Here is a 23,470-nt window from a genome sequence, read left to right as displayed (position 1 = left end):
ATATTGTGTGTACTCTAAGATTCTTACAAATTTTACGAATATGGATTTGGGCAGAAATTAAAACAAAATGTATGGCTCAAATTCTCACGAGATTTTTTACGATTTTCATATAGTTTCGTCATTTCCATAATTCCAAGTGAGGTTAGGTTAGGTTAGATCGACGCGGCTAGAGCAAGATACACATAGGCCAGTAAAGGTAGTTGTGATACTGCTGGATTCACAAAATCCTCTACTCTCACGACAACTAGCCCGAGCTTTTCAGAAACCGGCTCTGGCCCATTGCATTTATCTAGCCTAATCCAAAGTTAATAATCTTTTAAATTTCTTTTAGCTTCGGCTTAAATACGAAAAAATCCCGAAGAGCGCATACAAATTTCTGTTGATCGGAAATGAATGACGTAATTTTTAAATTATCGCTACATTTTTGAATCTGATGGATAGAAATTTGTTAATAAAATAAAATTTAAATGTAAAAGAACAATTTGTTAAAAATTTAAACTATAGCAAAATGAAAGTCTCTTAAATTTTCCACATTGAAATGGAGGTGCACCCCTGCTCTAAATTTCTAAACACAAAACAATTCTTATTAAATTTTTCTTTCTCCTGCTATTCCTTTAAGAAAATCGAAAAATACTTAAATTTAATTTCGATAAATAGATAAACGATTGTTGCTGTCTCACGTCTCCTGTATAATCAATGAATAAAAATTTCACCAAAGACTACAAATACAAAAGCTAATATTAAAACGAGAAAAATAACAAGTTAAATAAAACAAACAAAAACTACAAACAAGTAAAAACGTTTCAGTCGGTATAAACCGATTGAATTATACCCTGCACCTTTCGTTATTGTGTAGCAATTACTCGAAGCTCTGAAATCATTCTATAGAAACTTCTCAGACATGTCTGACCTATAATTGGACATCCGACTGCCAAGTTTCATGAATCTGACCTTATAATTTTTCCAAATATTTAAAATTAGCTTTTGGAGTTGTATGGTAAGTACCTGAACCTGCCAAGCAATTCCATCAAAACTTCACAAATATATCTAATCTATAATCGGACACACAACTGCCAAGTTTCATGTATCTGACTTTATTATTTTTCCAAATATGTAAAATAAGCTTTTGGAGTTGTATGGCAAGTACCTGAACCTGTCAAGTAATTCCATCAAAACTTCACAAATATATCTGATCTATAATCGGACACACAACTGCCAAGTTTCATGAATCTGACTTTATTATTTTTCCAAATATTAAGAATAAGCTTTTAGACTTGCATGGGAGCTACTCGAACCTGTCAAGCAATCGCACCAAAAATTTAGAAATATGTCTGACCTATAATTGGACACACGACTGCCAAGTCTCATGAATTTGACTTTATTATTTTTCCAAATAATTAAAATAAGCTTTCAGACTTGTATGGGAGTTACTCGAACCTGTCAAGCAATTCCACCAAAACTTCAGAAATATATTTGAGCCATAATTGGACACATGACTGCCAAGTTTCATGAATCTGACTTTATTATTTTTCCAAATATTTAAAATTAGCTTCTGGAGTTGTATGGCAGGCACCTGAACCTGTCAAGCAATTCCACTAAAACTTCACAAATATATCTGATCTATAATCGGACACACAACTGCCAAGTTTCATGAATCTGACTTTATTATTTTGCCGAATATAAAAAATTTGCTGTTGGAGTTGTATGGCAGCCACCCGAACCGGTGCAACTATCCCATTAAAATTTTTAGAGCATATGTAGAATATAATTGGACACATGTATACAAAATTTTATATTTGTACCTTTATTAGTTTTCGAAATAATTAAAATAAACTCTTTGAGTTGTATGGCAGCTACCCGAACCCGTTGTCCGAATTGGTCCAATAACAATAGGGTTCGTCCTTGGCACAAAAGAAGCAACTTGTGAAAGTTTGGTGTCGATTGCATTATTCGTTTTTGAGTTATCGTGCGATCGGACGGACGGACGGACGGACGGACGGACGGACGGACGGACGGACGGACATGTCTAAATCAACGCAGAATTTTACGCTGAGCAAGAATATATATATATGTCCATACCGCAGATGACTCCTTCAAGTAGTTACAAACTCCATACCAAAGTTAATATACCCTTCACGAAGTGCAGGGTATAAAAATGCTCTCTTAGTCTCTTCACTTAACCTCTACTCAATTCAACCATACCAAAGTATACTACGTGTGTGCGTGTATATGTATAAAAATAATATAATAAATTGAGAGGGGTCAAATCCTATGTACATTTATAAGTAAGTAAGTAAGTATATTAAATTCAACAAAATAAACAGTAAATTAGATTTTTGAACTCAATTTGCACTCAATATAAATTCATTTTTATTTTTATTTTTTTCGTTTTTATTTTTAAGTTCTCAATAGCAATTTTCTTCCTTTTAAAGTGATAATTTTCTCATTTTTCTCATTTTCTTTATTTTGATTTTTGCTCTTTTTCTTATTTTTTTTAGTTTTTGTTGGTGTCACTAGGGAAATTCTTAAATAAATTATCAAATAGGAATTTTTAAGGTACAAGAGGGTGACGAGAATTTATTCAAGAAGGTCAAAAAAATCTTGTCATTTTTGACGAATTACGGGTTTTTTTTTCTCATTTTGTATTTTTGACATTTCTTCTTTCATTCTTGCTTATATTTGAAATTTGACCTAACGAGAATATTAAAAAATGTTACCATAAGCATTTGAGTTGATTTTTTGTTTTTGTAATTTTAAAGAAAATTTATTTATTACTTTTAACTCTGACTCTCATTCATAAAATATAAAAGTTAATTTAGACAAAAAAAAAAAAGAAAAATTATTATGAAAATATTTCATATTTGTTTACTGGAGAAAATAAGAAAACAGTGGAAAACAAATTAAGGATCCGTATCCTTTATACTTTAGAAAATTAAATAAAAATTTATTGTATTTAATTAATTTTCCGTAAATGATGTCGTAATTATTTAAAAGAGTCATTTTATCCTAATAAGTTCTTTTATTTTATGAAATACGCGATAATATTTATAAATTACTTATTAAACAGTTAACATTTTTGAGTAACAGAGAGTTCTCCATTGTTAAGTTATAAATTAAGAAAAATGAAAATTAAATTTGTAAAGAAATTTGTATGATATGATTGATAGGATCGTAAATGCAGCAAAATAATAATAAAACAAACCAACTTTTGATTGCAATAAAGACTTTTCATAAATATTTGATGTGAAGTTTCTGAATTTCGGGTTCCATTTGGCAATTCTAAAAATTTATTCGGCAACCTCATAACAATTATCCATCTGAGACAACCATTCCATCTTCCACACTTTTAAAATCTGCACATCATTTTTTCAAAATTTTATCAATTAATTTTCAAATTTTCGGAGTTTTTGAGTTGTCAACTTACTTTTGAACTTGAGTTCTTACAAAGGTATCATATCAATACTTTGACATTTCACTAAACAGAAAAGGGATTGGAAAAATTATTTGGGATCTCAAGATTGTAATCTGAAATTTTGAAAGGAATGGTTTAATGTTTGTGGACTACTAAGTTGTGATCACTAAGTTGTGCGGAAACCTTCTTTTCATTTATTTCTATAAAAATACCAATAAATTTATTTTGATATAAAATTTTTTTTAAAATATAATTGGTTCTCCATTTCTCTAAAAAGCCATCCTTTATAAAGTGGATCCCTTTAATTTTCTTCCCACATGTCTTTATATTTTATAACATATTTGGACCTTATTTTATTCTGTTGATTTCTTTTAAATGTTTGAAGATAAAAATTCATTGTTTTTTTCTTTTACATGATCTTACTTGTTTTCTAACATCATTCCGCAGTTACCAATTTCTTACAACAACAAAAACATTCATTTTCTTTATTGTATATAATAAATTTATTCTTCATTTTGTTTTTCAATAGATAATATAGATGTAATAAAATTATTGTAAAAATATATTTTATTTATTTTGTGCCTTCCTAATCGCAAGATCTAAAATTGTTTTGAATTTTTTTTTTAAATTACGAATTTATTTTTCATTTTGTACTTTTTTCTGTAAAATATCTTGTATGTCGAAAGATTTGTATCGGAAAATTTGAAAAAGAAAAAGTCGTCGTCTACAATATTGTTTTCTTTTATACTGAAAAGAATAATTGGAAGTTGGAATTGTAAGGTGGAATGCTATTGGTGCTGACAAGTTTATAATAGATTTCTTAAGAAAAATTTGATCTAAAGTTATGCTAAAAGATAGAGCTTTGAAAGAGGCAACTTGGGGAATATTTGAAGCGTAAAACTTAGATGTAATACATTGATTTAGTTGTTAATGTTTACCTTTTATTCAAGAAATATAGGTTTTTAATATAATATTATAGGCTTGAAGACATCTTCATTACCACCTTATAGGATTGCTTTTGAAAATTTTTGTATAAACTTACAGTAAGACATCAAAGGATCGGTTGTGTCTCTGCACATAAGAGACATATTTTCTATGAATAACTAACTACATATTCCTGTTTATTTCTTTCCATATTTTCATTATCCTTGTAGTACGACAATGTTTCTATATTCAAAGAAATATTAAAAAGTGAAAATATTTGTTAAAAATTATGAAATTGAAACTATCATTTACAGACGGAAGTTGTTATTGTATCTTTGAATTTGAAAAGAAAAAAAAAAAAAATCAATTTATTTGAGATTTATCAAAGAAGGGTCTAAGAAAATATGAAAAAAATAAGAAAACAATGAAAATAATTTTCACTTAATCTTCATTGTGTTATCGTATAACAGTCTGTATTTATTCCTATTAAATTAGATATGTTATTGAAAGTGAGCGCAATTTTCAAAATGGAAATCCAAATTTTAATTAATCTATCATTGACTCCTCCCCTTATTATAGCATCACTCCATCTTTCTCTGTATTTCGACCTCTTCAGGTATATTCCTGCCTTCCGAAATATGTTCTCCTCCCATTCCATTAAAATTTTTCGAAATTCTAATTTTTGACTCTTCGGCCACTGTAAACACCATCAAACTTCTATTTTATAAAATGCATATATAGCGCTTTTCTAATTTTTTTCAATTTCAAAAATTTAATCACGAAATCCTCTATTTCTCCAATCAATATTTTTCATTCAGAATCCAAAATCAATTTCTTCAACTATTTGTAATTTAATAATTAATTTTTGAATCACATTTTGTCTTACGACGAGTTTAAGAATAACTTATTTCTAAAGGACAAGTTTAATAACCTTAAAATCTAAAAGTAAATAATTTCAATCGAATTTTTCTATTCAAACACCTACCTCTTATATATATCCGATAATCGAAATCAATATAACCGGTATATATATATAAAATTAGATTAAATCTCTTATCAAAACTTAACATTAATGATTCTTTTTTAAAAAAAAATTAATAAGAAAAAAAAATATTATAAATTTTGCATTATCATAAAATTGAAAATCTATTAAAATCAGTGATCCTTACAAAATATTGAAATTTATATCCCGAAAATGGATAAAATGAAATGACCTTATTTTGTATTCAATTCGCAGAATTTATTTTACGAATTTTTGGTTCTCTCTGTTCTATTACTATAATGCTACAGATTTACACAATTCGACGTATTAAAAGCTCAGTACTCCAAATTCTCGACACTATATAAATTGAAATAGAAAGGAAAACAAAGCTTATTCGAAGATGGAAAGCGGCGGTACGGTGTGAAGTGAAGTGTAAAGCTTTCAAACACGTTGAATAATGTAAATTGATAGATTCTCTTCTCTATAACAGTCTATAATGGATCACTTATTTTAGATTATTCTACCATTTTTACATTAACTAAAAAATGGCGAGATTTAACTTCTTATCAACTTCTATTACATTATTAACTAAAATTTGAAGAATAAAAAGCAAAATAAAAAAATATCAACGTGATAATCAAAAAATTTGAAATTAATTTTTGGTTTCTTTTATACTCTATTTTTTTATTTTCATAAGTTCTGTTGAAAGGAACACACAAATAATAAGGAAAAATAATAATACAAAAAGTCCTTTACATTATTATAAGGATTCATTAAAAATATAGAATAAAAACAATTCAAATAGAATCTATTCTATGAAAACACAAACTAAAAACAATTTTGGGTCACAATTGGAACAATGGGTATGAAAATTTCAAAAAATATCAAGAAAAAAATGTACTTACTAGTTTCACTCTGTGGGTCCGTTTACAAAACTTCAACAACTTTCAAATTTAAAATCTAAAATTTTTAAAGAACTAGATGTTAGAGAAAAGATTATTCTAGAACACGGTTTTAATAAACTCCCCCACCTTCTTCAAGGTTTGCCTCTTGAAAGTCCCGATATGACAAATTTTTTTGAAAAGAAGCAAGGCAAATTTCTAAAACATGCAAGCGCATATTTTTTTGTGTCATAAGAAATTAGAAGCAAATATCAGATTGTCGATTTGACCAGTGTGAAATCAATTGTTTTTGATAAAAATTTCATTTTTTTAGAATAAAATACCCTTAAATTTTGTTGCATCCACTTCTTTGATCCCTCATTTCTTCAAAAAGCTCTTTCGAGCTTCTATAAAAGCAAATATGTAACAACAATCATCCTCTTCTCTGTCACGCCATAACAAATTTTATCTACAATTTAATTAAAATTTTTTAGTTCCTCCTAAATATATGCAACAAAACATAATTTTCATTAGGGTTTAAAATACATTGGAAATGTGCTATTTTTCAAATCATAAGTTTTCAATTTTTGTTTTCTTACTAACAATCTAATTTTTTTCATCATGCAGAAATAAAATAACCTAAACTTATAAGAAAAATTCTGTTATACAACAAAAGCCTTTGAGTGTTTATAAAGCAATTTAAAAGGGAACCAAAACATAGAATAAAATTAAAACAACATTTAAGGAAAAATGTTAAAATAGTGAGGAAGTGTTATGGATGTGATAAATGAGAGTTAATCGAAATTCAACAAGTCACGTTGTTATCATTTATCCTGAGAAGTTTTTTTTTACTTTCCAATTTTTTTTTGCCTTCATCCTCTTATTGTTATTAATTTCATCTATTTTTTCTTTTATTATATAATTATTTCACTGGGTATATTCTACCATCATCCATCTTTACCATCAATATTATCATCATTAATAGAATCACACATAAGTTAAAATCATCATGAGTGACTTCTAGATTTTTATATTCTTAAGATTTATAGTTATGAATTTAATAATATTATAGGGTACAAGTGGTAGAAGGTAACGCAGTTACCTTCATAATATAGTCAGTTTAATTTAAGTGCTTTATTAATTGTAAATAAAAACAACAGTAACAATTTTGTATAGTAAGTTTTAAGAAAGAAGGATAAATTAATAAAAATAATGCTTATTACTTTCAAAGAGAATACAAATATTTTTGACATATAAAACATGTTTGATCCAATACTAGAAATTCAAAAACCCCAACTACAATGAAAATCCAAAATGATTGTATTAAAAACTTAATGTTCAGCGTTAATGAACTTCATTTTAGTTGTGAGTTTCAGTCACACAGTTTCCTAATCATTTTAATAAGATTTTACAAAAAATTTTTTTTATTCTACTTCGCACCTGGAAGAACCATAGGGCTAGTACATGATATTGTAGATATTATGTACTAGTTTCTTACGTCATTAGTAACTAGATCATTTACTAACTAGGTGACGAGTTTCACAACTTAAATGCATATAGATATCATCGTAAAGAGAAGTAAGTGACAGAACAAATTGTGTATAGTTTCGAGGTCTCTGGTCGCAAAACGACTTACTGATATTTGAGAATGCATTTTCAATTCTTTTAACTTGCGGACTATTGGCTTGGTGTCAACGTTGTTAGCTTAAATTTGCTGTCACATTTACTCTTAATATGGACAAACAGAATCGCAACTAAACAACTACAATTGTTTCGGACAAGAGAATTAAAAATTGCCACATAAATTCCTAGAATTTAATATATTCAATTAGCCAATGAGTTCATTTAATAAATTCAGAAAGTATTCAATTGCAAGTTTAGCAACTTTAGGCAAAAGTATCCGAAATTTAATTAAATTTATAATTTTAATACAAACTTATATTTACAATTTCTTAGAAAAATATTATTAAAAACAATTAAAATACTTAACAAAAATAAATTTTTATAAAAATTTTTTCAAAATTACTTAAAATTTTCATTTTAATTTGCAATTTTTATTAAAAAAAAAATAAAATTAAATTAAAAATAATTTTTTATGACATTTTACTTAAACAAAACATTATCATCTTATTTTATATTTTAAGTGAAATGTCTCAGGTGATAAGAAAAGCACTAAATATAGATTTTGAAAATTGATATTCATTAAATTTGATGTTTATTTTGACAAATTTCACTTAATCACATTTTGATTGACAAATAACATGACAGCGACAATTTAAAGATAATTTTATATCATTTATAAAAGGAAAAGATTATTATACTCGTACTTTGCTGCCATGTACTTACAATATAATAAAAAATATACTTTATTGTTATTGGCAGTGATTTTAAACTGATTTTTTTTAATAAAAATCCGCAATCAAAACAATTTTTTCATATTTCCATATTTTAAATTCAAAATTTAAATTAGTTACTGTCTGTCTGTCGTTCATAATTATAACATTCGATGAATAAAAATTCTTATAAAAAAAACTGAGGTTCAAAAGAGCAGTGAAAGTAATAATAAAAAAAATATATAAAGGAGAACAAAATAATTTATCAGATGGAATGAACAATTTGTCAGGTAAAGCAAGTTATTTGACAGATAAAGAAAATAACTAGAGAGACGAATGCTTTTTCGTGGCGATTTAATCAAAAAGAACAAGAAGAATGACACTTATTGAGAAACGACAAGTTTCAAAGAGAGTAAGTTTAGAGTTCGTATTTTCCATTGGCGACTAGCGCTCGAGTAAATCATAACGGTGGTAATATTCTGTGTGCTACAAATTTTATTATTCCCTTTTAAACTCATTGAGAGAAGAGATTCAAGAAAATTTATGATAGGAAAGAGAATACAAAATGAAGAATAGAAAATATTTCTCTCTCCTACAAAAAACCGTCTATTTTCCTATAATAAATTAAATATTGGAACAATAGGAACAAATATATTTAAAATATTCAGAATCACAATTGTTCTCTTATTGAACTCTTTACACACGAATATTTTAATTCATTTATTAACAATAAATTTTAAAAAAATAATCATTTTATATAAAAATATTTTTCAACTAAAATCGCAACTCTTTGGCGGGATAGAATTTTCTTAAATGTCTACACAAACTCTGTAAAAATTTCAATATCACACCAACTTACAAAAAAATTAAAACAAAAGAAAAGCATTAAAATCAATCAAAATACTTAAAAAAATGTTTTCTTATAAAACAAAAATAATATCCTTATATTTATAGACGTAAAATAAAATATTGTTATTCTTTTATTTTGTCCTTTTACATTATTTTCTTATTTGTCATAATGTTTACATAAATATTCGTAAGTTTGTATGTGTATGAGTGAATAAATCTTACTAAATTTTTATTCCTTCTTTTAATTCATAGTATTATTTTTGTTCTCTTCTCATTCCTTTGTATCCTTTCAGCTTCTATTTAAAGCCCTTGTTGTATACAATACTGCATTTATCCTATATATAAATAAATATATATATTTTATTTTCTTGTTTATATTTATAGGACTAATCGTTAATGGTTTTATAAATGTGGTAATAACAACAATAGAACGTCGTTATGGATTACGTTCAAGACAAACAGGTCTTGTAGCAAGTGGTTATGATATTGCATCATTTATATGCCTAGTACCGGTAACATATTTTGGTGGTAGATTGAATTCATCAAAACCACATTGGTTAGGATGGGGTGTTATATTAATGGGTATGGGATCATTAACATTTGCTTTACCACATTTTTTAGTTGGACAATATCGTGCTAGCTCAGCTGATATAAATGTTTGCTCAAGTAATAATGGAACCGTGCAGGTGAATATTTTATTAAGGATATTTTTTTTTTCTTTTCTATATTATTTTTGTTTTCTTTCATTTGTTATTATTTGTCCTTTTCTTGCTTTTAAAAAGAAAAAATAAAAGGAAAATAAATTTGCTTTGCTTTTTTTTTTCCATTATCCTTTTTATAAATGGAAAACATGAAAAGAAAGAAAAGTAAATTTGATTTTTTTTGTGGTTTGATTTTTTTTATTATTATTAAATTGTTTTTTAAGTTATTGAGAAATGAATATTTTTTGCAAAATATTTGAAACAAAATAAATAAACAAAGAAAACAAATAATTGTGAGAAGGTGCAAAAAAAATCCTGAATTAGAAATTTTGTTAGAAAGTATTTTTTTTCTTTGTTTTGGTCGGAGAAATTAATGGAGAAAAAGCGGGAAATTAATGGGTTTGTTACAGTTTGGGAAGAGGGAGTAATACATTAGGAAAAAAAAGTTTCGAAATGTTAAAAGTATTTTTGACTCAAACTTTTTTTTCTATGCAATTATTTCTTATTCTAAGCATTTTTGAAGTGACTCTCTCTTAATACAAATGTACAGCTGCGTTATCAAAGAATTCTTGATAATAGATGGCGTTTTAAAAATCTACATTTTTCTCATTTCAATCCATTTCTCATTTTAAATTATGAAATTTAAATTTCTCTCTTTCTTCGGTTTTTTTCTCTACTTTTGGGGAAATTACGGATAATGTCATACCACACGAGATAAATAAGCAAATTTTCAAAGCTCAATTAAATGAAAGTGAACAATGAATTCATCTTTCTCAGATCTGAATGCAAACGAATCTCAGTTTATTATAAACTTGAGAAATAAAGAGAAATATAAATATTAAAGCCGTCAATTCTAAATTCCACAATTAAATTTTTTTAAATAAAATTATTTTGATTTTTAAATTTTTTAAATCCTTTAAAAATATTTTAAATTTAAGGTTTCTCATACTACTATAACTAAATTGATACAATTTTTGAAACTTAATAATGCAAAAAACAAAAATCTTTGTCGCAATAGAAAATGGCAAGAAAAAAAATTGAAATTTTATGAAATGAAATTGAAAGTTGAAATTACAAAATGACCAGAGGCATTTTATAGAAATGTCAGCGAAAAATATAACAATACCATAGATTTTTTTTAATAAAGATGACATTGAAAGGAATTTAGTATGAAAAATGATTCATATCAGTCCCACTTTCAAGCAAACTGACTATAAAAAATGGTTTGCCTTCATTTAATATTTGAATTACTGAGTAAGAACACAAACGGAAGTTGTTATTTTATAATAGAACCGAAATATTTTAATATTTTATAGTAAGAGATTTGTTAATAATTAATTATTGTACTAATAGAAAAGAAGAGTATTTAAAGAAGTGAAAGTGAAATAAATTTTATACAATTTAATGCGATTTTTTGGTGAATTTTTAATTACAATAAATTGTAAGTTTAAGATAACGTCTTGCAACAATTTGTAATTTTATGATTGGTGTTTCACTTTCAATATTTTAATGAAACAGCGAACTATTATTAATTTGTAAATTTTTCACCACATGGTGAATTAAATTACTACACATAATCACAATATTAATATTATAGCATAGATATATGGCAAATCTTTGCGCGAAATTGATAAATTTAAAATACAATTCAAATTTAAAATAATTAAATTTTTGTTATGACTAGAATAGTTAAAGCAGTGGCACAATTTTATAATATTTACAGGAATAATTCGTTGTAAAGAGTTCTTGCAAAAACATACATAACAGCCAGTTATTTTGGTATTTTTCAATACTTTAACATGAAGTTGTTATTGATTGTTGTCTCAAATTAAACTGAGCTAAGTAAATAATTTTCAGAGCTCGTGAGGCTGTGAATTTTCTTTACAAAATATTTAGAAAAAAATTTGCTCTTATTATTAAACACAGAATTTACGAGTGTGCCTGAATATATGCAATTTTCCAGTATTTAATATCCAAGTGCGTGAGTTAAATTTTGGGATTTTGAGGTCGATTTTGACAATTTGTTAAGTTTCTTTACATTTAGAAAATTTAATTTCCACCTATTATAAAATTTCATCTAAATTTAAATTATTACAATAAACACTTTCGGATTTATATTGCTTCTTTAGACAGTTTCAACAATTTTAACCCTACTTATATGTTTTATGAATAATATTTCAAAAATATTAACGGGAGACTAATTTAATTACCTTCATCTTATAACATAATTTGCACCCATTATACTAAGTTACATCATATACCAAAATTAATACATCTTCTTTCTATGTATAACATTTTCTCTTCAATATAATTTACTAAAATTTATACACTTGTAGAAATTCCAAAAAAAAGTCATGGCAAATTTTAAGGAACGTAAAACATTTTAAAACAAGAAAAACATTTTATTTTATTTCATAAATTTCGAAAAAAAAAAAACAATGGTAGAGTACTGTAATAATTCCTTTTCAAAGTAGAATAATATTTTCCCATTAAACCGGAAAAACAAAAAAAAATGTTAAAAGATTTCTTTTAAATATTCACTTTTATTTCCAAATTTCGCTTATAAATTTTTCCGCTATTTTCAAAATAAAACAATAAAATCTCAAATTTTCGTATATAAGGTTTCAAAAATCATGAAAAAAAAAATTACAAATTACCTTGGTACCCAACATCATTTTATTTAATACGGTAAGAAATTATTATATTTGGATATATATGCACATACATGTGTTTACATGAATAAATATTTGTTACAATGGTTACTTACAACAACCATTCTCCCCCCTCCCCCTCAGCATATTATAAACGTGTAATAAAGTAAAAAAACAAAAGAGAAAAAATAGAACAAACGAAATTTTACCTTAAAAAAACACCAAAGGCCATAAATAATCAAATCAAATTATGAAATTTTATACCTGACTTAATGTTATACAATATAACAGTATAAAATATAAGAGAATATACGTTAACGGTAATATAATAAAATAGTAAGGATATTGAAATTCAGATTCAAATGTGAAAATTGTTAATTATTACACTCTATTAACATATAAGTAAACGTTAGCATTAGCATGAAAGTGGAACAAGAAAACAAGAGAAAATATACGAGATTTTATAAGGATTTTACATAAGGATAAAGGAAAAATTTGTTTTTTTTTTTAGTTTTGCCAAAAAAAACTCAATTATTTACAATGTTAATTTAAATTTTTTTAATTTGCAGGAATTTTAAAATTTTTAAAAATGTTGTAAGAATTTCCAGATAGTAGTTAATTTTTCATTTGCTTGTTCTATATGTCAAAAATTTCCAAAAAAAAATTACAAAAAAACGGTTGTTCTATATACTGATTCAATTATTTTGATAAGACAATTGAGATTTCGGCAACGAATTGAAATCTTGAAACCAAGAATGCCTGACAAAATGCCTCACAATCGAAAACCTGAAGTTTAGAAAGCCTAGCAAAAGTAAACTACAAAATTATTTTGGCAGGCACTTCGACCTGATGAAGAATTGCCTCGTCAGCCGCTCTTGGAATATATTTTTATTATTTTGAAAGATTCACGGTCTTTATTGATAAATCAAGAAAAATTTTGGCTCTGTAATGGGACTTCTATTTTAGATAACTCTTAAAATGGTACTTATAAATTTTTTTATTGTATGATGTAATTACAAAAACTTGTCACGGTATAGTGGGGACTCTTTTAATAATTTTCTTTGTAGCCATTGTTTACAGTAATATATCAGGTCTTTTTGACTGACTAAGCAATTGGAATGTTAATCAATTGAGTTAATGATAAAACAAACCATAACAAGATTCTTTTTGACTCCTATTCAGAAATCAAAATAACATTTAATTTTAAGAGTTTGATTCAATTATTGTACTCGCTACGATTCAGTTATTGTACTCGTTTACGAAACCTGATTTGTTCGTTTAACGTAGCCGAATCTGTAGATTGAAAAATATGTGCTTTAAGAAATGAAATTCAGTTATTGTTGTATTTGAGGAGCACAATTTTCAAACATCAAAATTCAGGTTTCAGGAAAAATTTTTACAAATTCAGGTTCTAATTTTTTATAAAAAATTATTTTAATGGAGCATTTAAATCGCTTTTTTTTAAATAAGATTGGAAACTGTCTTAAAGATTTTTTAAAATAAATTCTGAATCATCGAGTATTGGACTTGAATTTATGCATCATTTTCACAATAATTAATTTCAGTCGAAATATTCTTATAACTTTAATTTATTTTAATAAAAATATAATTTTTTTAATGTTTCTAGTTTAAAAGAAATCTCCACAAAAATTTTTTAATCAATTATTTTTAAAGTAAATGCCTAATTATTAAAAATTTTTCTCTATTACAGAATTGTGAATCATTATCGACAACATCACATAGTACAGAAAATTTAACATGGAATGTATGGTTCTTTTTCGCTGCTCAATTATTACATGGTGCCGGAGCATCACCATTATTTACACTAGGAGTAACTTATTTAGATGAAAATGTTTCAAAGAAAATGTCTTCTGTTTATTTGGGTAAATACTTGAGAATTTTTTTTTTAATATAAGCTTTCTTTTTTCTTTTTTGCTATTTATTTCCGTATTGCAGTTTATATTTTAAAGAAAAAAAAAGAGATTTTTTTGTAATAAGTAAAATATCCTTCAAAGGATCACCATCAATCATTTTCGGTTAAATAATTTTTGTTTTAAGAATAAATTTTTAAAAGTAATTATAGAAAGTGGAACAATGAAAAAAAAAATTAAACGAAAATTTTACAACAACTAAATTAGGACTAAAATTTATTGTTATTCTGTTTTTTTACTATGAATTTATGCGGCCTCCGACTTGTCATCTTTATAATTTATTAATTTTTGGCAGAAATTTGGTACATGCATATAGCATTTTTTGAGTTGAAAATTTCTTTTCTATCAAAAATGAACTGCGATAGAGGCTGTAATTGGGACTGATGTAATCAAGAGAAGGTATGGTTTTTAATATAAAACTGAAATTGGAAAACTTATTTAAATTCTGAATCTTTAATGTTTTATAAATCGCCACTAATAAAATTCATGCCAAGTTAAGAATAAATACAAGTCTAATACAGAAAATTCAAATATTGATTAAACATTATCGACTAAACCACTACTTTGGACTCAAATTTACTTTTATTATTCATTCTTTATCAATCGACAGAAATATCGCTAAGAGTTGAGATAGACGTTAACAGAGAATTGTGATAAAAGTATGGATTTTATTCTAGTGATCCATTAGAAAAATACTAGTGATCCATTAATAATATTTAGAGTTGAATTATAAAAAATTCTTTAATTTCATGATAAGTCTTTTGTTAAAATTTAAAAGTAAAGCATATTGTATGTGTTAAACCTTGTTTATTAGTCTTGTTTGATAAGAATTGGAATTTTCATCAAATTTTAATCAAATCGAACAACATCTTTCAACAACGTTTGATTTATCATATAACCATGAACAAGATGAGAATTCTTATTTCAAATAAAATAGTAGTCGGTCAAACTTGTTATAATTTATTTATTTGTTTACTTTCTTTCCACAAGGTACATCTTTATCCTTAAATGAGTTCTAAATATTTAAAATTTATTTTTTGAGTGCGATAATTTGATGCGGATAATCTGGGATCTATATATAGCATAAATATAAAAAATACCTTTATTAATGTTTACATTTTTCAACAAAAAAAATTTAGATATACACTTATATAATATAAAAAAAAAATTGGAAAATTTAAAAAGAAATGAATATATAAAATAAGAAATGGGAAATTAATGCATTTAATTTGCCTAAGAATAAGAAAACTTGAATCTTTTCATCTCTTCCTTGTGTTGTGTTTTCTCTCTTCTATTCTCTTCTATTGTTTACGTTTACTTTACTTAAGTCTTAAAAATTCTGATGGTGGATAGAAAGAAGGTGAAATTCTCCCCCTCATTATACCACAGTAGAATGTTCAATTACAATTTTAACAGTATATAGAGAATATTATGACACTTTAAATCTATTTCAATATTCTCACTAATTTGCCTGTTTTTGTTTGTTTACACTTTGCTCTTTTATCACCCTATTTGTATATTGGGGTTTAATTTGAATTTTTTTTTCCTTCAAACATATTCTCTGTGTATCTATTTTACAGTTAATGTTTTATTTTTTTTCAAAATTTAAACTTTTTGTTCTCTATTTTTTTATTTTTAATTTATTGAAATTACGGGGTGGGTGGAAAAAGAAGAACAATATTGAACCACTTTTATAATATTATATTTTTCAATTTTATTTACTTTTTATTTTTTATTTTTTCAATATTTTTAATGTTTTAAAGCAGTTATTTTATTTTTCTGAAAAAAAATAATAAAACGTAATAAGTACTATGAATTGAATAGGATAGAGTGAACGTATGACACTCTAAATTACTCCCAATTTAATTGCATACTAAATAATCTAAACTTCAAGCCTAACTAAGCGTAAAAGTATATAGAGAGAAATATTTGTTTGACACACATTTATTCTGACACAAAGCCATTATATATTTGGCCTTATTTTATTATAATGAAAATAAAATCTCAAACCGCTAAATTTTTAGGTTAGTTTTTACATAATCTTACTATTTATTAACTAAATTATTTGAACTACTTTCCAAAAGTGCTATCAAAAGTTTTTATAAAGTGACACATTACTTTTTCTAAGTTTAAATTTATTGAACTTGTTAAGTTCATTTCATTTAATCAAATGCAAAATAATTAACCATTGTTATATAGGCAGTCCATTTTAAAATTTTAAGTTAACCATTTAATATTATTTTAAGAACAAAACTCACATTAAATAACATCAATTCTGAAAGGAGAATTTTTAGTTTAAAGCAACATGCCTAATAAGTTACTGAAACAAATAATTTTATCCGATTTGGTAATGGTCGTACAACTTGGAATGTCTTATAATCATTAATATAGGGTCGTTATGAACAAGGTTTTAATACCCAGGCACAAAATAAATCGAACATTGAAGATTTAAAATTTGATGGAGGAACTTGTTAAAGCAGCAATGCGATTAATAACACTTTCATTTTCGACAATTCAGCATTTTCATTCCACCCATTCAAAATTTCTATACTACACATAATAGTAGTAAAAGTGTAGTCACTTACATTTATGCATGTGTTATTTTTTTTTGTTATAACTTTTCTCATTCCAAAGCAAAAAAAACAATTTACTCAATTTATTCGCGCGCGTCTTTTATTTCAATTTCGAATTTAAACTAAATATTACACAATGGTTAGAAAACATTAAACAAGCATTGAATGAATTTAACTAAATTACTTTTTATACATAAATATATATGTATATATTTTTTCATTTCATTTCATTTCATTTGATTGTTTGTTTGTATTATGTCGCGATTCTCGATACATTTTAGTACTCGATACTCGTAAATCATTCGACGGCAACAGTTTATTATTTACTGTTCATTTCTGTTTTTTTTTTGCCATTTTGTTATAAACAAAAAAATTATTCACCCGCCGCACTTTAAAACTTGAACTTTATATATGTATGTATATTGGTAACTGGTACAGAGGTTGGGTGGGTTGATATAATAATATATAAGATGTTTTCTATTTAGGATAAATTGACTTGAACATTAATTTTTTATTGAAATAAATATGAAAATAAAACGAATATTCAAGCATTTATACATTATGTATAATGCATATACATATCTATGTATGTAACGTATATTATATTTACACATATTATATATGAAGGATGTGTAGTTTATATTCATTAAATTATTTTTTGTAATGGTATATGGTGTGTTTATCAAAGATTGATCCTTTTTATAAAAAGCTACATAGCGGAATTACTCGTATATATAAAAATAAGAACACGGTTATTAAATGGCACATGTATCTTTAATTTGATCAAGGATTTATAATTTTCATGATTTGGAATATGTAATATAATATATTGTAGTTGGCGCCTTATTGTCTCTCATTCCTTTCAGACCACTCACTTATATTGTACATATATGACTGACACTGTCTCTATATTAGTAAATCCTCCCTTCAAATGAAAAGTTTTTCTTATAGCACACAAATTTTTAAAGTAGGTATACAATTTACAAATATACGGTTCAGTTTTCATATTGTCTTCTTACATTATTTGGATTGGATTGTATCCTTCATATTTTTTTTAAGATATCTTTTAAGGATTTATATCTTTTCTAGAGTACAACAAAAAAAAATAAAACAAGTTTGCAAAAAAAAAATTTTTTTTTTTTTGGTTTTTTATCCTCAAGAACTTTTTAGTTTTCATATTTTATAGTTTCTCTTTATCTCTTAAATATTTTAGTGTAACTTAATAACTTTAGGGCTCAATTTAACATGATATTGTCTTATTGGTTTTGAAAATAACGAACAAAGAAAAAAATCCTTATTTGATAAAGTCAAAATAATTGAAAAATATTTAATTTTTTTCAATTTCCACTCTCTGTATTGATTTATGCATTTATTGATTTTCATTGAATATATGGGAATAGTTTTAGGTTTTTTAATAGTTGATTGTTTTTCCAGTGTACAATACGGATTTCAACTGCGTTTAATTTGTTCAAGAAGAATTCAAGATTTTTATTCTAATAATCTGAAATTTAATATTTTTCTATTCATTTTTAAATTAATCAATTCAATCCAATATATAGATTAACATGGTGAAATGTACAAGTATTTAGCAACATGAATTATCAGAATTTCACTCTTAAACTAAAAATTAAATCTCAACTCAAAATAATTACTGGAATTGCTAAAAATAACCCTTGAGAAAGTGCGTCGTTTTTAACATTTTCGTAAAAGAATTTCGAATTTTCGCCTTTCAAAGAAAATTATTAATAAAAGTTTCAAATTTTGTTCTAGTTTTATGCGGGAACTTTTCAACTTTCAAGAAAAATGCTAAATTTTTTACATGTTAATCAAAAACCTTTTAAAATAAAACAACCCTACTGACAAGCGAATTTTCATAACATTTTAAACATACCTAAAATCCGTATACAAAAGTCAATCATAGGTATGCTCACTAACCCAAAAAAAAAAAAAGCCGAATCGCAAAAATATCTGAGCTACCCCAATAATTTTTTGCTTATTTTTGTTTTATTCGGCAGGAACCGCCTGTTATGCATATAATTTCAGTTTTCTCGTATCGCACCTTAATACTCAATTGGTCAAAAAAAAAATTAACAAAATCAACTGCATAGCTATTTTATTCCAAAAACAAAATTATTGCGTGCTGTTTGTTTTTATCAATTAGTGTGTATATCTAATTTTAAGAATTTTCCAACATTAACCCTATTTGGTATACCCATACATGTATGTAATGATCGACTATAAAAACTGTAAAGCAAAATATCCTCATTAACATTTTTAAGTATTAATCAATTATTATGTTCTAGAGGGTAAAGTACTTGACGAACTTTATTCCTCTAAATATTTCCGAAAACATTTACGAAATTTTTACTAAATTGTTTCATCATTACTTAACATATAAGGTATATAATTCAAAAATAACAAAAACACAACACAAATTAAACTCATCCATATGCGTATACCTACATTATGTGCATTAAAGATTACCTTCTACCAACTTGCATTCATATGTATATTATGTACCTACATACATACATGAATAAGTAGCACAGTAAATTGTAACTTGATTAAATATTAAAATTGAATTAAATTTTCACGCTGAGTACTCTAAAAAAAAAAAAAACAAAAAGAAAATCAAAAAAAAAGAGCAAAAAAAAGGCAAGAATAAAATTGTAAAAAAAAATTTAACTGTTTTTTTTTTTTTTACCCCATATGAAATTTCTATAAATGTTTGTAAAAAGTGCACACACCGGGAAAATTGAATCAATGACCATGAAACTTGTTTGAACTTTGCGTTTTTATCCTTGTTCTTCCTTTTTATTTATATTTTTAGCGATTTTTTTTTTATTTTGCATTAAAAAATTTTTATTGTTTTTTAATTGCCATAAAATATTACACAATTGAAAAGTCAAAGGTACATAGGGGAAAAAAAAATTTGTTCGTAACGCAAAAAATATAGAAACGTTCCTATACGTAAAGCCTTGCATTTTGCAATTTTTTTTATATATGTATATACACTCATGTATGAATGTATGTGCAGTAAATTATTTTTATACCCTTTGTACAATTTATATACACATAATGTTAATTTGTTTTGAAAGTTTTTATAAAAAAAAAAAAAGTTGTAAAGGACGAAACGAAGGGGAAAAGTTGTACCTATACATATGGAAATTATTTATGATGAATTCCAAAAAGGAATAAGTAAAAACAAAACTAAAAGGGTTCAATTATTGTAATATTTTTTTTTGCTTTTTCTTCTTATTTTGTTCCTTTGTTTGTTTAAGTGTGAGAAATTTTGTATAAATACATATATGTATGAATAATTATTATTTAAGATATATAAACTGTAACATTAAAATAAAACTGTTATATTTGCCTTGTACTGTATGTATATGTGTACATACATGTATGGTATGCGAATTGGTGCAGATATAGAAAATATGCAATAAATCCTAGGATTTATACTGCCACCACAGGAGTTAGGATGTAATAAAGGATCAGTTTTTTCTTATTCCATTTTTAGTTTATGTGTAATTTTCAATATGCAAGTATAGCTGCATACATATATTGTATTCATATACGGGAAATTATTATAAATATCATTATTGTCAGTATATAAATGATATATTTTAACAATTTATGATTAAATTATTTAAATTTAAGTGTTATAATAGCATAAAATGGACACTATTAGGCAGAATTTTTTTTTAGAATATAAAATGTTTGGCAATTCAATTAAAATAAGAGGGTTGAAATAAATTTTATATCCTGTAAAATCAATCAATTTCAAACTAAATATTGTGAAAAAAATTATGTTAAGTACCTTTAATTAGTTGAAAAATATTTATATTCATTAATCCTTCCTATAAATACTACACATATTCAATGTAATGTTTTGCGCCAATTTACACAAACCAAGCTCTTATTAAAATGCATAAATTATGTTTAGCACTTTTTAAAATTACATCACAAGATCATTAAAATTTAGTTTTCAGAAATTTTACACTTCACTACTTTTAGAAATTACAAATTATTATAAAATAATCCGGAATATTTAATTTAGAATTTATAAAGTACCGTAAATGGTTTCTATTAAATTAAGCTGCTTTCCCTTTGGAAACAAAAACGTCAATAACACTGTCACAGTTCATGACAGAATTGTTTTTTAACATATTTTCCGGTAGAGGGATTGAATTTTGATTTAGACAATAAATATCAAATCCTAAATATTCAGCTGAGGTGTCAGTTTTCACCTAAGAAACATAAGTTTGCGTTCCATTTACCAACTACTAACTATGCTCATCTTAGGCTTTGTCGTTAACAGGAACACACGCATTTTAAGCCTTTTACATACTTTGGTAATCAACATATGTATATCGAATTTGTAATTTGGCTTTTAAAAAATTTGAAATATTTGTGAATATTTTAAATGAATTTTGAAAGATTTTATTTTACAAAATATGAAATTAAAATTTTGTACTAAAAAAAAAAACCATCTAGTACTCAAAAATTTTTTTTCGAAACTTTTCTTGGTAAAAAAAATTGATAGTTTTTAATTTTTCCCATTTGTGTAAAAAAAGGTACCCTATATGGTTTGGGATTTTTAAATTCATTTTTCTCCGTTTGGGTGCATTTTAAAAATTAAAAGAAAATATTTTCGGAAACTAGAAATCATTTGGCATTTGAAATTGATAATATTTACCGCTAGGATCAAATTTTGAAAGTCACACCATATAAATTTTGACATTTTGAAAAATTTGTTAATCAGAAAGAAATTTATTTTAATACGAAAATTAAATTTTTTTCCTGCGAAATGAAAATTCGGTGCTAAAATTATGAAATTTATAGATGAAAAAATTCAAATAGTTCCATGGATTAAACAAAATTATTGAAGCTGAATATTTTTGTAGATTATAATAGATTTTGAATGAATTATAAAATTTTAAAATTGTTGAACGGTTGATGAAGCTAAAACGGTGTGATGCGCAAGCAGTTTATTTAAAATGGATTTGATAAAAAAAAACAAATTTTCGCCGAATGGTGATTTTAAAAAATTTGTACAATTTTTGGTGGGAATTCATATTTTTCTAACATTTTTAAGAAAGAATATTCTATTTAATTTCATTTTAGTCTTGTAAACCATTTATTTTTAAATACATACATATGTACATATATTGATGACTAACAAATCATACGGCGTATTTTGTGATAAACACCAATGCTGACCAAGCAACTTTTGATTTAATTTGAAAATGGAAAGAGATTGAGATGGGAATGCCTGTACTTAGGTACTTAGCAATGTTACAACAAAAATTCGCATAAACCATTCAAATCAAGATGAAGGCGAATAATAAACCAAGAATAATAACAATCTTTTAACAATGCATGCATAAAAACCGTACAAAGCATATACAACTGGGTAATTTGAAGAATTAAGATTATGTAGATATAAATATATCTACAAAAATTAGTTAGGTCATTCATTTTAATACTACTAAGATTTCGTAGGTTAAGTAGTTAGGTATATATAGTTAATACCTGAGTATAGGATATGAAAACCATACGGTGAATGAGCCCCTTTTCTCCAGATTTCATAATTAGCAGTAACATTGTCTTTCAATTTTACAGCTAATTATGAAACTATATTATATTCGTAAATATGTACATACAGATGTACTTGCATTATACTTGAGAAATTTTATTTCCTAGGTTAATGTTTGTTTTCTCTTACAATGACTCCTCCAACTTTCACTTCTACAAATTAAAAGATTACGTTATGAAAGTTTCTTGTTTTGTAAATTTTAAAAGATATCAATAAAATGGACATCATAAAATACTTTTTCGATTAGTTTACAATCAGAATGTGAATTGCTTATAAATTTAATATACATATGTATGCAGCTGTTTAAAGAAACGAATCCTTTTAAAAATTCAGGATGTTGTAAATACAGTGTCTTTCAATACTTATTTCAATTTCAAAAACAAAAAAAATAATTGTGGGCAAACGCGAATATGTCTCCCTATGTATATTAAAAATTCTTTATTAATTCATAAATATATGTATGTATATGTATTTTTGTATTACCAAATGAAATTTTAGTATAATACAATCTTTTATACACTCTACAGACCTGTACAAATTGTATAAAATAAAAATATTTTTTAAAAGGATATCTTTAAACAGGAGATCTTTAAAAGAATGATTCTTTTTAGGTTTTCTTTTTATTTCAAAATTT

General features: G+C 25.5%; 1 protein-coding gene across 1 annotated transcript in view; it reads left to right on the top strand.

The window, feature by feature from the left end:
• The window catches only part of LOC129609427 (solute carrier organic anion transporter family member 4A1), a 67,701-nt gene that overhangs the window by 26,499 nt on the left and 17,732 nt on the right, over positions 1-23,470 (top strand). The window contains exons 3-4 of the mRNA XM_055521332.1: positions 9,766-10,067; positions 14,445-14,616. Of these exons, the coding sequence (XP_055377307.1) occupies positions 9,766-10,067; positions 14,445-14,616 (474 nt within the window). The remainder of the gene's footprint in view (positions 1-9,765; positions 10,068-14,444; positions 14,617-23,470) is intronic.

The sequence above is a fragment of the Condylostylus longicornis genome, unplaced genomic scaffold, assembly GCF_029603195.1.
Source record: "Condylostylus longicornis isolate FDR11 unplaced genomic scaffold, ASM2960319v2 ptg000039l, whole genome shotgun sequence".
NCBI lineage: Eukaryota > Metazoa > Arthropoda > Insecta > Diptera > Dolichopodidae > Condylostylus > Condylostylus longicornis.
Note: the sequence above shows the minus strand (reverse complement) of the source record. Positions and strands in the feature narration are given on the sequence as shown.